The following is a 15,429-nucleotide window of genomic DNA, read 5'->3' as shown; positions in this document are numbered from 1 at the left end:
GTTACTGTTTTCCCTTCCTCAATACTTTATGCCATTTACTATTTCAACCTGTCAGCTCCTCTGTTTATTCTACCCCCACTCCTAGTCCCCACAACAGTGTTGAATAGGTATTTCCCAGAGCCATTGGACTGTTGCTCACTCACTGAATTTACAAAAGCTGTTATTACCATTTTTGTCCTAATTGAGTGCTTAGAAAGGTAGAACTGTAAGACTGAAGGACACTTTGAGAGTTGAAATTGTCCATGGAAGTAATATTTGCAGAATTGTTGTAGAAGGGAGCCAGACTCTCCTTTTTACTGGAGGCTTGTAACTCCTACTGTCAGTCTGTTAACAAGAGAATGGACAAGTCTATAAATTTGAGTGTGTGTTAATTTAATATGGCATCAAATCCTTAAAAATATCTGAGTTCTGATAAATGGATAGTACATGATTCCAGTTTGTATTTTTAATGTTCACTTTAAGAAAACATATTAAATCCAAACTAAAACTAAAAAAGATGTGATTGTAGTAAAACAAAATTATAGTAAAACAAAAAGATTGATTTCACCAAAGAGGTTTTTTTTTTTTCACCAAAGAGTTTATCATAGATTTTCCTCATATAGTCATCTTACTGCATTTAAATTTTCTTTTTAAGATTTTTTATTTTTGAGTAATCTCTACACCCAACATGGGGCTCAAACTTAAAACCACAAGATCAAGAGTCCCATGCTTTACCAGCTGAGCCAGTCAGGACCCCCTGCATTTAAATTTTTTTTAAGTATCCACTTCAATGGGAAAACATTTGTAAAGTACCTCTGGAATTATATTAAGAATAAATACTAGTTATGATTTTATGTTATTTTTTCATTTATATTTTTCATTTTTAAAAATCAAATTTAATATTTTTATAATTCAGACTAAGCCCAATATTAGATTGAATTAGGTATTTTTACATATTGTTAAATTATATTCTTCAATCATTTTTTAATATATGTGTTCTATTTCATTGTATGGATGTACCCTAATTTATGTAACTTGTTGAGACATGCAAGTTTCATATCTTTTCATAAAACAGTGTTTTAGCGCAAATTGTTCACATCTGTGATTTTTCATCAGAATAAATTCTTAGAAGTGAATTGCTGGGTGAGTCTTGCAAAACCAAGCTTTTTAATACTTACTATATTTTCTTTGAGAAAGGCTATCTCAGAATAGATTAGTACAAGAAGACTTTCTCCCTAGGTCTCCCAACATTTCAGTGTGTGGTATGTCTTAACATTCTGAGTAGTCAAAAGATCTTACTTGAATTCCGCCTCTCTCATTTTACATTTTATTTTTGTCTATTTCCTAGGCCTTTTTTGAAAGACCATTCTTAGAGATCATGAAATACTAAATCCAATGTCTTTCTTTTATTGTCCGACTTCTCTGAAGCATCTAATTCTTCACTAACCCTTCCTACTTCGCACTCCATGACTTAGGCTTTACTACGTAATTCTAGTCATCCCAACTCTGACATTACTAGCTCTTTTTCTTCCCATAGTTGAGATCATGGTATTATCCTCTAAAGATTCAGCCTGTGCTTTTCTGTCTGTATTCTTCAGTCTCATATCCTCTTTTTGCTCTCCCTTGGTCATCTGGAAAATTTGTATCTATCTAATAGAAGGAAACTGAGGTAGTGATGCTGTGCTTTTCAGATCATGGCTCTCTGGCTTCTCTCTTCCTTCTTATTATCAATTAAGCCATCAGTTTGACTGTTTCCATTTGCATTGTCGCTATTCCAGTGTAGGTTGACACAAGAAGTAATTAATTCATCTGGCCTGCCTCTAGGTTTTTACACCCAGTTCATCTTATATTTCACTAGCTTATCTTGTGAAAATACTACTGTGATCATGTCATTACTAATCTTAGAACCCATAGTGATTTGCTCATTCTTAAAACAATTGAGATACATTTTATAGGCTCACTAATTAATATTCATTTGCTTACAATAGGTTGTTAAAATTACACACTGTCCTACACTGCTCACCAGAGATGGAGATCGCATTCGAAGTAACGGAAAGTTTGGGGGTCTTCAGAATAAAGCTCCTCCGATGGATAAACTTCGGGGAATGGTATTTGGAGCTCCAATACCAAAACAGTGCCTGGTCTTAGGGGAACAAATAGGTAGGTTGAATAAGTACTTAAATAACAATTTCTCATTTGATTTCAATCCTTTGGGGCTTATGTATGATACTCTAACATGAAAAATTAACCAATAAAAATATGAATACAATGTTTTTATCAACTACTTTTTTATGTCAGATAGTTTTGAATTATATAGAAGGTAGGTGACTAGATTACAACTAAGAACTTTAATTTTAGGGTGCATGACACGTGACCTCCCTCCCCGGTTTTCCCTTCTGCAGGCCTTTCCCCTTTACAAGAGGTCGGTCCCCTGCAGGCTGTTTGCTCTTTTATATAGTTATAATATGCTTGGGTATCTACTTTTGTAGCAAGAAAGTCATTGTCATTATTAGCTTTAAAAATGTTTTTGACTACTCTAAACACCTCTTAGAAGCAGAATCATATACGGTTATTTGTCCTTTTGTGACTGGTTTATTTCACTTAGCATAGTGGCTCCCAGATGCATCTGTGTCGTAGCATGTGTCAGAATTTCCTTTCTTTTTAGGCTGAATAATATTCTCCTGTATCCATATACTTCATTTTCTTGTTAACTTTTATTAAAGCATTATATGCACATAGAAAAGTATACACTTGGTAAACACATAGCTTGATAGATTTTCACAAAATGAGCACTGCTCCTGTATTAAGGAATAGATAGAATATGATAGATCCCACAGAAAGTCTCTTGTGCACTCTTCTGTCACTGCCCAATCCCCTCTCGAAAGGATAACAACTTCCTTGACTTAAACAGTATGTCTGTTTTCATAACTTACGTAAATGGAATCATGCAATGCATACTTTTTTTTGCGTATCTGACTTTGTTCATTCAATCTATGAATGTTAGTTACTCATTTTTCATGGCCAGATAATATTCCATCATATAAATATACTGTAGTTTATTTCTTTATTCTGTTGTTAAGGAACTTGGATAGTGTTCAGCCTGTGATTATTACTTCAGCCACCAGCAATATTTAAAGTAATAGCTGGGAGGGATCCCTGGGTGGCGCAGCGGTTTGGCGCCTGCCTTTGGCCCAGCGCGCGATCCTGGAGACCCGGGATCGAATCCCACATCGGGCTCCCGGTGCATGGAGCCTGCTTCTCCCTCTGCCTGTGTCTCTGCCTCTCTCTCTCTCTCTATGTGACTATTATAAATAAATAAAAATTAAAAAAAAAATAAATAAATAAAGTAATAGCTGGGAAAGATGGTGAGAAGAAGGTTGTTTTGTGTTCTTTTATGATATGATCAGTCAGGTACAGCTGAAAGAGGAGATCCAGGAGAGGCTCAAGAAAACCATGTGTAGTATACTCACAAGTCTTAGAGACAGGAGGCATACCATACCACTCAGGACCATAGGGAAAAACACAAGTATGGTGAGGAGACAGAAGACCAGAGCAAGGAGAGTGCTTAGGCTACAGCCTTTATTGAGGTTTCCATAGGAAAAACAAGGCATGACAGGGCAAACAGCTTGGGATCAACTACTATGAATAATTTCAGTGGGCTTTGGGCTGTAGATCTGATCTCTAGGCAAGGGATGATGATTAAGGCAAAGGAATACTGCTGCTTGGGGTGCACAAGCCAGATAGAAGAGGTTTGGCTCTAGATTGGTGAGTTTGCATGCTAATTGGCCAGCCCCATAAGGGGCAGTCTTTACCCAGTCAGAAAGGTTTTTTTAAGATGCTAAAAGCATCATAATACACAGAAAATTAAAATCATATTGATACCAAGGCTGATGCTTCTGTTTATGAGGGCAATGAATGCATGCAAAAATCTCTGTAGACAGTAAGTGAACATCTACACAAACTGATTTTTAAAAAATCAAAAAACAATTCAGCAGGACTAGTGAATCAATATAAAAAGCCTCCACTCATATCACTCTAGCACTAACAGCTCATGGCAGTGGTTCCCAAGCCAAAAAGAATTATCTGTGGAACTTTAAAAATGCACAGCTGTCATACTGACAATTTTCAGTTTACCTGGGCTTCTGAATGTTAGTATAACAGTGTGAAGCATCATCTATAGATCTTTGGAAAGGAAACATTTAATTAAAGATTTTTGTGGGTTATCAAATTTGTAAAGTTAACAGATAATGCAAGGGTTTCAAAAATACAACAGTTACATATCTTTCTTGGTAAATATCTTCAAAAATACACTACACATACCAACTAATGATTCAGCATTAAGAATTCAAATATTAGGGGCACCTGGGTGTCTTCAGTCGGTTGAGTGTTAACTCTTAATATCTGCTCAGGTCATGATCTTAGGGTCCTGAGATTGAGCCCCCCTCAGTGGGGCTCTGCACGTAGCAGGCAGTCTGATTGGGGTTCTTTTCCTCTGATCCTCCCCCAGCATGTGCGTATGCTCTATCTCAAATAATAAATCTTTTTTAAAAACCTTCAAATATTAATTTAAAAAAAATCAAATGAGATTATTCAAGATTATTGGTATATATAAAATACTTCTGGTTGTAAGCCAGTAGCAAACAGCCCTGACCACTTTAAGCATGATGGGAACGTACTGGCAAGAAATTGGAAGAAATCACAGATTCAAAGGAGATTGGAAACACCAAGATAAAATCAAGGATGACTCTGTGACATTCAGCAACCTTGAATTCCTTGCACCTAGACCTCAGTTTGCATTTTTAACATGACTCAGACTCTGCACTCCTAGGCAAGGGAAATTCCTTCTCAATCAGCTAGCCATAGTAAAGTGCAGATAGACGAGAACTTTGAGAAACCTCTTTCTTGTATATCGTGGGATTATCAGAGAAAAAGCAATTTATCACCACAAAAATTGTCTACTGCTAGCACAATTAAAAGCAAAGTGTCTTCTAAGTAATTATCCCTATACGGTGTTTTGCATTACAGTATTTGATACGAGATATGAGCAAATAAAATCAGCACAAAACAAAAAATAAGTATGTACATGTTATAAAATAAGATGATTAAAAAATAAGATCTTGAGTAACATGTAAATACATGAATTTTTTTCATTAAAAAGCAAAGACACTTAGGTTTTAAAAAATCTGGTCCTGGGATATATAAAAATTCTGTCATTTGTCATTTGTTGGGTGCTTAATATATGTCAAAGTATAGTAAAGTTAGATGAAGTGAATAAAAAGAGAACTTTGTGGCAATTTAAGTAAGTGACCTACACAGTCCACATGATTAGTAAACTATAAAACAGGAATATCTTCTGTAAAGGCTGTGTCTCTCTATGACACTCCTTTATGTTCTTTACAAGGAATCTCCTAAACAAAATATAAATTAAAATAATTAACAAAAATGTCATGTAAATATTAAATAGAAGAAATCACCAGTAACAAGTATTAATCCCAAAGCTGACCTCAAGGCAAAGGCACTAGAAGTGCAAAGATAAATTCATTTTGATGAAAGGATGTATTCCACACTGCAGGTACAAAACTAAATAAACTTGATGCAAAAAATACAGAACCTAAATTTTTAAACTGGTAATAATAGAAACATTGTTTTGAGGAACAGTTTTTCTGTGATAGGTTATTGGTCAAATACACAAGGAATTACCACGTCTAATAAGTATTACCAGTACTTTCTTCGGTATTTATAGAGTATGTCACAAAAATTGGTCATGAGGGAACCCTGGGTGGCGCAGCGGTTTGGCGCCTGCCTTTGGCCCAGGGCACGATCCTGGAAACCCGGGATCGAGTCCCACGTCAGGCTCCCGGTGCATGGAGCCTGCTTCTCCCTCTGCCTATGTCTCTGCCTCTCTCTCTCTCTCTGTGTGACTATCATAAATAAATTAAAAAACTTAAAAAAAAATTGGTCATGATTTCGGAGAATCAAATTGCTACTCAGCTATAATGAGACTATAAATTTTAAAAAGCAAATCTTATATAGGAGGCATTTTGTAGAATAATGTATTTGAACTTTAAAAGTAATTACTCCTTTCATCCCAAAGTAACTACCCCAAATAGTGGACATTTAGAAAAAAATATTTCATCAAAAAAGAAAAAGCTTAAGTGAGCATTACAAATCAGACTTAGACAAGACAGCTGAGATCAAATATCAAATCTATAAGCTAAATGCTTTTATTATTAAATGAGAAAGCAAATTAACTAAGCATTCGAGTCAAATGACGGGAAAAATATATTTCAAGAAACAAGTACAGCCAAATGAATTAGAAGAAGAAAAAACCTTGTACTGAATATGCAATTCCTAGAGATGGTCTTTAGGCAGGAACAAATACAAGAAGAATGTTGGCTCAGAGGATCTATTTAGACATAGAGAAATCTAATTTCTTAGGTTTCTATAACATTTTAAATACATTTAGCATCTCCAAATAAAATGGACTAAATTATAGAAAATTGCAGATGAACAAAATTGCTTCAAATAAGGCAGAAAACTTACATAGACCATTACCTGAGAAAGTGTTCAAACAGTTCATCCTTAAAGTTTTGTAAGTAAATGTTTTATATACACTGTTGTATAATATAAATATGAATAATATCCACATCATTTTATGAAATTAATAACAAACCTGTTTCCAAAAATAGCAGAGAAAAAGAAGACTAGAGATGCCTGGGTGGCTCAGTGGTTGAAAGTCTGCTTTTGGCTCAGGGCATGATCTCGGAGTCCTGGGATTGAGTCCTGCATCAGGCTCTCCACAGGCAGCCTGTGTCTGCCTTTGCCTATGTCTCTGCCTCTCTTTCTGTGTCTTTCATGAATAAGTAAATAAAATCTTTAAAAAAAAAAAAAAACTGATATTAACCACTCTTCAGCTATGTTCAGGAGGTTCTTGGTACAGTTAAATAGAAATGAGTTTAATATTGAAAGGAACAGTTTAATGGCTTTACATAGAATTATTTTGGCCGAGATGTATCTGTGCATGACTAGCTTCTTTGCTTCTGGTCCATACCCTAGTGTTCTGCCTTCAGAAAGAGCTTCCTTGATGACTCTACCTGAAATTAGAAGAGCTTTTTGATACAGAAGTACTATAAGAAATGAGGAAAGAAAATATAGTTAATTTTTATAGTTAATTTTTTTAAGTTTGCATAAAATTTTAAAGCACTGTGAGGAAAACAGGCAAATGACAAACTGGGGAAAAATTGCAACATATGGTAGACATAGGTGTTATAGCCCTACTATTTAAAGCAACCTTTAAAAATCAAGAAAAAAGTTTATGGAAAAATAGGTGACATAAATAAGCAGTTGTCAGTGGAATAATAATAGTTAATATTTGAAGGCTTACTTATGTATTATATACTTTTTAAGCTTATCACTGGAATGATTTCATTTACTACAGCTCTCCTCATTTGATAGATGAGGATGTTGAGGCTTGATCAAAGGTTAGAGAACTTCCCCAAGTTTAGAACAATATATGTATTCAGCACAGCAAAGTGGAAGAGTAGAAAGAAAATTGTTTTTATTTCTGGATTAGATAAGGTAATTTTCTTCTCCATTATCCTTTTCTATATTTTTTTCCAGATCTGACCGAACAGTGTGTATTTATAATCAGAAAGGTTCTAATTGTTTTTAATACTCACATTCTTTGAACCGTAATTGATCTTCTGAGGAACATGCTTAAATAAACCATCTGACATACACACAAGACTTTTTTCTTCAACTCAGTTGAATATTTGAGAATAGCACTTTTTTTCAAGCTAAACATTAGAAATGTCAAGTGCTTTAGTTGAATTTAGAATCTGGGAAATGCCTATTAAAATGTTAAAAAGAAAGTGGTTAGAACATATAAATGCAAATATCATATATGTTAAAAATAAAACCTGCAAACTTTGTAGAATGAAAAACGAGAAGAAAGTAAGTTGATAGACCTGATTTTTTTCCTAACCTTCCTTTTCTATATTACTCCAAGTTTTTTATAGAGATCTTATAAGTAGAAATACTTCATAAAAAAAATGAAAATAACTCTGGATATTGCAGAAGCCAAGATATGAAAGAAAAAGTTATTGATAGCAACTGAAGAAAAATCCTTTTAAAATAACCAATGATTAGTTAATATATAGTTTATAAATGTGACATTAACACTTCTATTATGTCCATTTATTTCAAATATGTATTATATGTGTGGCCAGTTTAGAGATTAGTATAGCATACCTAATTCTACTTCTCAGTTATTACTCTCCATTTATTTTGTTGTTACTGTTTTTTTTTTTTTTTAAGATTTTATTTATTTATTCATGATAGACATAGAGAGAGAGAGGCAGAGACACAGGCAGAGGGAGAAGCAGGCTTCACGCAGGGAACCCAACACGGGACTCGATCCCGGGACTCCAGGATCACGACCTGGCCCAAAGGCAGGCGCTAAACTGCTGAGCCACCCCCCCAGGGATCCCCTGTTGTTACTGTTTTAAGTAAAGCCACTCTTGATGTTTTTAGAAGTAGTGATCAAGATTATTTAAGTGCTGTAGTATTCAGGGCAAGGATATTTTGTTTTGTTCTATTATGGAAATAAGTAGAGCAGTAACAATGAACTCCCATGGACCTACCATCTAGGCACTCGTATTTCATTCATAATCTTCTTGTCTCACAACTTGCCTCTGACCACCTCTCCCCATGTGGATTATTTTGGAACAAATCAGAGGTTCTACGTATTTTCTCTTTTTTTCTTAGTAAAGTCTGCATTCCCATCTAACTTCTTGAATCTTCTATTAGTAGAAAAGTTGCTTCTGCCTTCTAAGCAAACCTTAAATACTTGACTAATACCAGCCCTTCAGCTGTACTTTCATTTCCTTTATATTATTTTTGGTAGCTTTGCATAGGAGGTCATTCATCAGGATACATTGAAATACTCTGTATTTTCTTGAATATGTATCCTACAGAAGTTAATGCATTGTATTTTGAGCTTTCTTCCCTTTATATGAATTTTTTAAAGTATTTTTCTGTTTTCGTAGGAAAAAAACATGTTTTTTCCCCTTATAAGGTAATTGAAATTTTTAGGCAACATATAAGAACTCAAAAATCATTTATAGCCGAAATTAAATGTGAATTTTGAATTTTTGTCTTTGGCAAAATTCTGTTAAATGAATTAAGAAAGACTTTTATAGACACCATGATAAACAGAAGTTCCATTTCATGTACAAAAAATTCAGGGTTGGGATCCCTGGGTGGCGCAGCGGTTTGGTGCCTGCCTTTGGCCCAGGGCGCAATCCTGGAGACCCGGGATCAAATCCCACGTCGGGCTCCCAGTGCATGGAGCCTGCTTCTCCTCTGCCTGTGTTTCTGCCTCTCTCTCTCTCTCTCTCTCTCTCTCTCTCTCTCTCTGACTATCATAAATCAATAAAAATTTTAAAAAAAAATTTTTTTTTAAATTCAGGGTTGATAAGGCATATTAAATTAAGCTGCTAAGGGGTACCTGGCTGGCTCAGTTGGTGGATGCAAGTCTTGATCATGGGGTTGTGAATTTGAGCCCCATGTTGGCCATAGAGATTACTTTTTTTTTTTTTTAAAGCTGTTACTGTCTATCTTCCACATAAAATATGAACCTACTGTTAGTACTGCATTTAATGGGAAATATTTAACATTCCATCTTATAAAATACAGGACCACTGTCAATTAAAGTGCTTGAATATACTAATTTCTTGGGTTTTTAAAGTTTGGAAGAACCTCATAACTAACTTATTAGGAAATAGGATATCAGACTCTTGACTATAGAGAACAAATTCATGGTTCCCAAGTGGAAAGGGAGGGGCGGGAGATGAGTTAGTTAAATAGGTGATAGGGATTAAGGAGGGCATTTGGGATGATCACCTGGTGTTTTCTGTAAGTGTTGTATTACTATATTGTACAGCCAAAACTAGTATTACACTGTATGTTACATAGAATTTAAATAAAAACTTTTTGGGACACCTGGGTGGCTAGCGGTTTAGTGTCTGCCTTTGGCCCAGAGCGTGATCCTGGGATCCCGGGATCAAGTCCCACATTAGGCTACCTGCATGGAGCCTGCTTCTTCTTCTGCCTATGTCTCTGCCTCTCATGAATAAATAAATGAAATCCTTTTTAAAAAATAAATTAAAACATTTTTTTTAAAAAAGAAATAGAATATCAAGCCCTAATGGCCTGAAGTTTTGTGTATTGTCTTCTGAAGAAGGACAGCATCACTGATAAACAAGTCTGACATAATTTTGTAACACATTCACATACTAAATAAGTATTGTTTTGCAGTATTTTACTGTGTGAAGACTGTACTTTACAATGTAAAGAATAACCTATGTAAAGTAAGAAAACATTATATTACTTTGAAATTAGAAGTACCACATCAGACTAGAAAACCAATCATTTTGCCACATACCTTTAAAAGTTATCAAAAGGTCATAAAGAATTATGGATCATAAGGACCTTGCCCTTGCTCAGTTACATATAGAATTTGTATATAAATATATGAATATATTCATGAGCATACATGGGTATATGTGAGTGTGTATTTGCCTGCTCATCAGAATGCTAGTTGTTCTCTTTTCCATACACTGTTCTTGACCTTAAAGTGTAGAATATTTCATCTTCTATCTCATGTCATATCTAATATACTCACTCTTAAAAAATTTTTTATAGTTTTAAGTGTAAACTAGTGTGCATGTTAAATATTTGAATTTTGAATGTCCATTCCCATGCATATTAATCATTGTGTGTGACCAGGGTGTCAAGAGGCCAGATAGTAAAATTTGAGGCCTTGTGAGCCAAGAGGCAAAATTGAAGGTGTTATGGAGGGTATTTATGTAACCATTTAGAATGTGACCATTTAAAACTGTATAAAGCATTCTTGTCTGTTGACTGTAATTTGCTGACCCCTAAATTAGAGTACAGTCCCAGTATTTAATATTTAGTGTCTAGTAAATCATACAGGCAAAAAATAGTCTCAAACCTGAATATTGTGGGACACCTGGGTGGCTCAGTGGTTGGGTTTCTGCCTTTGGCTCTCGGCGTGATCTCAGGATTGGTGATCAAGTCCCACGTCGGGCTCCTTGCAGAGAGCCTGCTTCTCCCTCTGCCAATGTCTCTGCCTCTCTCTGTGTGTCTCTCATGAATAAATAAATAAAATATTTAAAAAAAAAACAAACCTGAATATTGTGAGGTACCTGGTTGGCTCACTCCATTGAGTGTCTGCCTTCAGCTCAGGTCATGATCCCAGGGTCCTGGGATTGAGCTCCACATCAGGCTCTCTGCTCAGCGGGGAGTCTGCTTCTCCCTCTCCTCCTCCCCCCTGCCTGTGCACGCTCTCGTGCTCTCGCGTGTGCGCTCTCTCTCTCTCTCTGCCAAATAAAATCTTTTTAAAAGAAAAAGAAAAAACCTGAATATTGGAATGCCTGGGTGGCTCAGCGGTTGAGCGTCTTCCTGCGGCTCAGGGCATGATCCTAGGATCCGGGATCAGGTCCCACATCGGGCTCCTTGCAAGAAGTCTGCTTCTCTCTCTTCCTGTGTGTGTTTGTGTCTCTCTTTCTCTCTGTCTCTGACTCTCAGGAATAAATAAAATCTCTTTTAAAAATAAATAAACCTGAATACTGCAATACATTTTTAGACATAGTAATTTATAGAAAGTTTTTTGAAAATTAAGTATTTTATCAAGAGTGCATTTCTGAAAGCTTTAATAAGGTAATGGTCATATCTTTTGGAAGTATTGATTTTCTAGTAGTACTATACGTATTTAAAAAAAAATTTTTTAAGTAATCTCTACACCCAGCATGGGTCAAACTCGTGACCCAAGATCAAGAGTGGCACGTTCCACCAACTGAGCTGAGCCAGGCACCTCTAGCGTTTCTATATTTGATGCATTTGCCACCCCCCTCAACTTGTCTGTGTGGAATTAGATTGAATAATGACTATCAAAACATTAACTGAGAGAGTGATCCAGTTCACAGAGTACTTTTACATAGAAAACTTTCCTGACACAAATTTATTAAAGTCAAGCAATTGAAAATTAAAATTTAACGAGCACTAGTTTTGTGCAAGGGTCTAAACTGCATTTTTATTTCATTTGTATACATTGAACAAAGTCTTGAGGCTTTAAAAATGGTTCCCAAATGTTACTATAATACAGTACCTAGTGTTGCTAATTCTTCTTTCCTCAAACACTGACTTGATACGGTATCAGTTTTTTTTTTTTTTTTAAGATTTTATTCATTTATTCATGAGAGACACAGAGAGGCAGAGACACAGGCTGAGGGAGAAGCAGGCTCCGTACAGGGAGCCGGACGTGGGACTCGATCCTGGGTCTCCAGGATCACGCCCTGGGCTGAAGGCGGTACTAAACCGCTGAGCCACCTGGGCTGCCGCCCCAGTATCTGTTCTTTTAATCAGATGTCTTTGGTTTCTTTGCAGATCTTCTCCAACAGTATCGTACTGCTGTGAACAAGTCGAACAGTGTGATCGAGGACCTTAACCGTCAGTTAGAGTACCTTCACACTCCTGATATGAAGAAGAAAAAACAAGAACTTGATGAACAAGAAAAGAATCTGAAACTGATCGAGCAAAAACTAGGTTGGTGCTTGCTTTTTGTTACCTGTACTTTCTCTGCATGAGGGCAGATATTTTTGATTAGAGTTTAACTCCAAGAAGAATGTGAATGACACATAACCTAAGTCAACACTCTTATCCTCCGAGTCATCTGATAAATGCTTATAAGGTTTTCTCTTACCAGAAATAGTAGGAAGCATTCTAGGTATGATTAATTCTTTTTCTATAAATTAAGATACTATAATAATCCGAATCTTTTAAAAGTTCATTTTCTGCGTTTTCTATCTTTACAGGTATGACTCCCACACGGAAGTGTAATGACTCATTGCGCCATCCAGCAAAGGTTGAAATGACAGATTGTCCAATTCCTCCTAAAAGAATGAGAAGAGAAGCTTCAAGACAAAATAGGTGAGTTTATTGTGACCTCTGAGTTATCATTGGTTAGTTTACAAAGCTCTTAAGTCATACTTGAAAATCAGCATGGGGGGCGCCTGTGTGGCTCGGTCAGTTGAGAGTCTGATTCTTGATTTCTACTCAGGATATAATCTCAGGTTCATGGGATCAAGCCACCAAGTCCGGCTCTATGCTGACTGTGGAGCCTGCTTGGGATTCTCTCCTCCTTCTCCCTCTGTCCTTCCCCATTCATGTGCTCTCTGTCTCTGTCTCTGTCTCAAAAATAATTCTAATAATAAACTTCTTAAAAAAATAAAAACCAGGATGAATTTATTCCTGATTTCTTCTTTGAGCCAGAATTAGGGGTTTTGTTTGATTTGAAAAAACTAAGTGATAAATAATGAAGATAAGACATAATTATTATATTTTCCTAGGATACTCCAGTTTTCTTTTTTTTTTTTTTTTTAATTTTATTTATTTATGATAGGCACACAGTGAGAGAGAGAGAAGCAGAGACATAGGCAGAGGGAGAAGCAGGCTCCATGCACTGGGAGCCCGACGTGGGATTCGATCCCAGGTCTCCAGGATCGCGCCCCGGGCCAAAGGCAGGCGCCAAACCGCTGCGCCACCCAGGGATCCCGATACTCCAGTTTTCTAAATGATTTTTACTAATTATTTGGAAATGTTTCTAGTTTTGTTTTTTTTTTTAATTTTTTTTATTTTTTTATTTACTTGTGATAGTCACAGAGAGAGGGAGAGAGAGAGAGAGAGAGAGGCAGAGACACAGGCAGAGGGAGAAGCAGGCTCCATGCACCGGGAGCCCGATGTGGGATTCGATCCCGTGTCTCTAGGATCGCGCCCTGGGCCAAAGGCAGGCGCTAAACCGCTGCGCCACCCAGGGATCCCTGGAAATGTTTCTAGTTTATGTTTTGTTTAAAATCAGTGTCAAGATTTAAATTGCTTTTCTGTTGTTTGGCTTACCTTGTAAATACACTACATTCTGCTTTATAAGATCAGCAGTTTGCTGAGTTAGAATATACAAAACCATTTGTATGTTATTAATTTTTAAAATGCATATAAATGGTTGGTTTGGAAAATCAGATACCATTCAGATAGCACACCGAAAATCCCAGCAAAGCTACCTGCAACCTAACTCAATGGTAAGACAACTGTCCTTTTTAGATTAGATATTAGGCCATCCTTTGGAGGATACCATGATACTAGGATTTCTTGTACATTATTTCTAAAGGTTTAAATATGGACTCTGCCTGAATAAGTGTCTCATTGACTGTAGAGGAGTTTCTTTGAGACTCTGTCAGAATTGGTATTCCATGCCTTATCCATCTACATATTCTACATTTATTCAGTTATTGTTTGAATGCTTATTTTGTGCTATCTGTTGCTGATGAGTAAAAGTAGCATAGTTCTTGCTCCCTCATGGAGCTCTACAGTCTTGTGCAGAAGGATAGTTCCAAAAAGTAAACATTTTCCTGTGTACGGAGTAATGTTAAGTTCTATGAAAGAAAAAAGGATGAAATGATATAAAATGATGGAGAAACTATGTTGGTTGTCAAGAAAGATGCATTTTAGAGAAACTATGTTGGTTGTCAAGAAAGATGAGAAGCTGCCAGCCATATAGGAATTGGTTTCAGTAAACAGAAAATAATGAACGTTCTGAGAAAGTAGCAAGTATTGTATGTTTGTGGAACTGAAAAGATGTTTGTGTGGCTGAGGCATGGGAAGGGGAAGAAGCAAGAGTGTTTGGAGAGGTAGGCAGAAGCCAGGTTATCTGCACTCCCAAAAGAGAGAAATTTGTGTTGCAAAAAATTGTGAGAGAAAATTCCTTATCTCATTGATATCTCTTGAGTACCTAATATTGTGTCCAGATGGGGGCAAGGGTCTTGGAATTGCTGCCTTTTAATTATGGAAGAGAGATGAAATGATAATGAGATTATGAGAGAAGTGTTTCCACATGTGAGTATGTGAATGATGTATATTTATTATGAGCACGCAATATATATATAGGAACTATTAAGCTGACTGCTGAAAGTGTGTTGGGGTAGTACAGCACCAGAAGAATATTTGTAATTGGTTTAAACACAACAGTTTTTACAAATCATAAGTTCAAAATGATGCAAGAGAATCTTCACTGATGATCACTGGCATTTGCTAGGGTACCAACTCATTATTGTAAAAATTGATATATCCATATAGTAAAGACATTCTTTTTTTTTTTTAAGATTTATTTATTTTAAATAGAGACTGTGTGGGGGCAGGCAGAAGAAGAGGGAAAGAGTCTTAAGCAGACTCCGTGCTGAGCGGGGAGCCTGATGTGGGTCTCAGTCTCACAGCCCTAAGATTATAACCTGAGTGACTGAAAGCAAGAGTCAGACACTTAACCAACTGCACCACACAGCTGCCCTTTTTCTGTTTTTTTTTTTTAAAGACATGTTC

General features: G+C 36.2%; 1 protein-coding gene across 3 annotated transcripts in view; it reads left to right on the top strand.

Moving 5' to 3' along the window:
- Positions 1 to 15,429, top strand: part of SMCHD1 (structural maintenance of chromosomes flexible hinge domain containing 1) — a 214,707-nt gene that overhangs the window by 113,003 nt on the left and 86,275 nt on the right. For all 3 annotated transcript variants that reach the window (XM_072735040.1, XM_072735041.1, XM_026005880.2), the window contains 3 exons: positions 1,968 to 2,139; positions 12,448 to 12,606; positions 12,876 to 12,990. In XM_072735040.1, coding sequence (XP_072591141.1) covers positions 1,968 to 2,139; positions 12,448 to 12,606; positions 12,876 to 12,990 — 446 coding nt within the window. The remainder of the gene's footprint in view (positions 1 to 1,967; positions 2,140 to 12,447; positions 12,607 to 12,875; positions 12,991 to 15,429) is intronic.

This window comes from Vulpes vulpes, chromosome 13 (genome assembly GCF_048418805.1).
Source record: "Vulpes vulpes isolate BD-2025 chromosome 13, VulVul3, whole genome shotgun sequence".
Lineage (NCBI taxonomy): Eukaryota > Metazoa > Chordata > Mammalia > Carnivora > Canidae > Vulpes > Vulpes vulpes.
The sequence above is the reverse complement of the archived record's forward strand: the minus strand, read 5'-3'. Positions and strand labels throughout refer to the sequence as shown.